Source organism: Atta cephalotes (assembly GCF_000143395.1).
Source record: "Atta cephalotes unplaced genomic scaffold scaffold00014, whole genome shotgun sequence".
In the NCBI taxonomy this organism is placed as follows: domain Eukaryota; kingdom Metazoa; phylum Arthropoda; class Insecta; order Hymenoptera; family Formicidae; genus Atta; species Atta cephalotes.
The window spans coordinates 3,079,813-3,081,538 of record NW_012130078.1 but is presented as its reverse complement, the minus strand read 5'-3'; the positions used below and the strand labels follow the sequence as shown (position 1 = coordinate 3,081,538).

Here is a 1,726-nt window from a genome sequence, read left to right as displayed (position 1 = left end):
ATATATATATATATATATTTATATATATGGATTATATATAAGTTTTTAAATTATATATATATTAATATTTAATAAAAAACGTTATTTTTGCGGTTTATTGTGTTAATATAATATAATTATTAATATAGCTCTAGATAATAAAAAAAATCAGATAAAAATAAATAAATTTGGGTATTTACCCGCAGATTAATTTATAAGTCGTGTCAACGAGCGAGATCAATTCTTCGTTACTCACAACCGTTGTGATGATGTTGATAAAGAGTATGACCACTTGCCTCATCTCTGTAAGATATTCTAATGGCTCGTCCATTTCTACTGATCGTATTACTGGTCTAAGCATATAGCTTCTCAGTGAATTTTTCAATCCCTCTTTAGCTGCCTTTATAACTTTGGGTCTCACTACAAAATTAAACATTTATAAATGTAATTTGCAATCTAATTAATTCGAAACAATGTTACGTCCAGATTACAAGATTCACATGGGAAGTCGAGAGGGAGTTAGGAGGGGGGAATGGAAGAATATCATTCTTGCGACTTATCGCTCTGTGAGTGCGTGCCACAAATTGGAAGCACTCGAATAAATCTTTGGTGCGGGTCAACGCAAATACAAAGCGTTATTACGTCGCTTGAGACAGTGCACTCGTTGTTTCTATTTTGATCAAGGAACTCAATTTTTTTCATCAGAGAACAGATCTCGTGCAACCTTGGGATTGAGAAGATGAAATCGAGAGTAGCTGAAACTAACTATAATTTTTTGGATTAATTATTTTAGAAATTTATTATTTGGAATACATGTTGATTCGATAAGATAAGGTCGCCTATTATGAGATAGGCTTCTAATATGAGATAGCGGAGTTTCTGCTGAATTAAGCTCATGTGTATCGTTCTATCGTGAACTTTGTATTTTTAGAATGAATCCTGTTTAGTAAAAAATTCATTATTAAATATGTAGTCGTTGCCCAAAAAAAATTTTTGATGTGCCCTGTATATTCTCGATATTGTTTTTTTGAAAAAAGATTTGCGAAATCGGATGTTATCAAATTTTAGTGAGGTTAATCTTTAACTCTTGTTTTACTATATAAAAATAAATATTGAGTCTGTGTACAGTGATAGAGTAAGATTGTATGGATAAGAAAAACACGTGATATAATGATTTATTTAACTGCAAATATTTGGCCATTGGAAATTATTCATCTTATTTTCATTTTTGAAATTATTAATTTAAAAAATTCATTTTTACGTAAAAATAAAAATAAGAGGTACAATCTCCAATGGCTTTGATTTTGAGAAATATTATCCAGGACATAATCCTGAACAACATTCAAGAGGTTTTAACCATCGATTGAACACTTCGCATCATGCTAATGTCGGCGATATTGTAACTTTCAATACTTATAACTCAAAAAGTACTCAATAAAAACTTTATTCTGTGTTTTGGAAAGTTCTTGATACTAATTATTAGATTCTGAAATAAAAAATAAGATGTTCCATTAAAAAAAATCGAAGTGACCTTGATTTGATCTCAGCGATGTCACCCAAGATCAGATCTCTGAATGGATCATTTGAAATCTTACAATTTTTGTGGGAAACATTTCTTTCGGAAATGCTTAGTTTACGAGACATTTTACCAGTCCGAGACTTTTTACTCACTCTGTGTGTGTGTGTGTGTGTGTGTGTGTGTGTGTGTGTGTGTGTGTGTGTGTGTGTGTGTTGTTGTTGTTGTTGT

At 31.0% G+C, this 1,726-nt stretch overlaps 1 protein-coding gene across 1 annotated transcript in view; it reads right to left on the bottom strand.

Moving 5' to 3' along the window:
* LOC105617875 (adenylate cyclase type 10-like) overlaps positions 1-1,726 on the bottom strand; it is a 60,856-nt gene that overhangs the window by 17,007 nt on the left and 42,123 nt on the right. Inside the window, 1 exon segment of the mRNA XM_012199419.1 lies at positions 180-399. Within this exon segment, the coding sequence (XP_012054809.1) occupies positions 180-399 (220 nt within the window).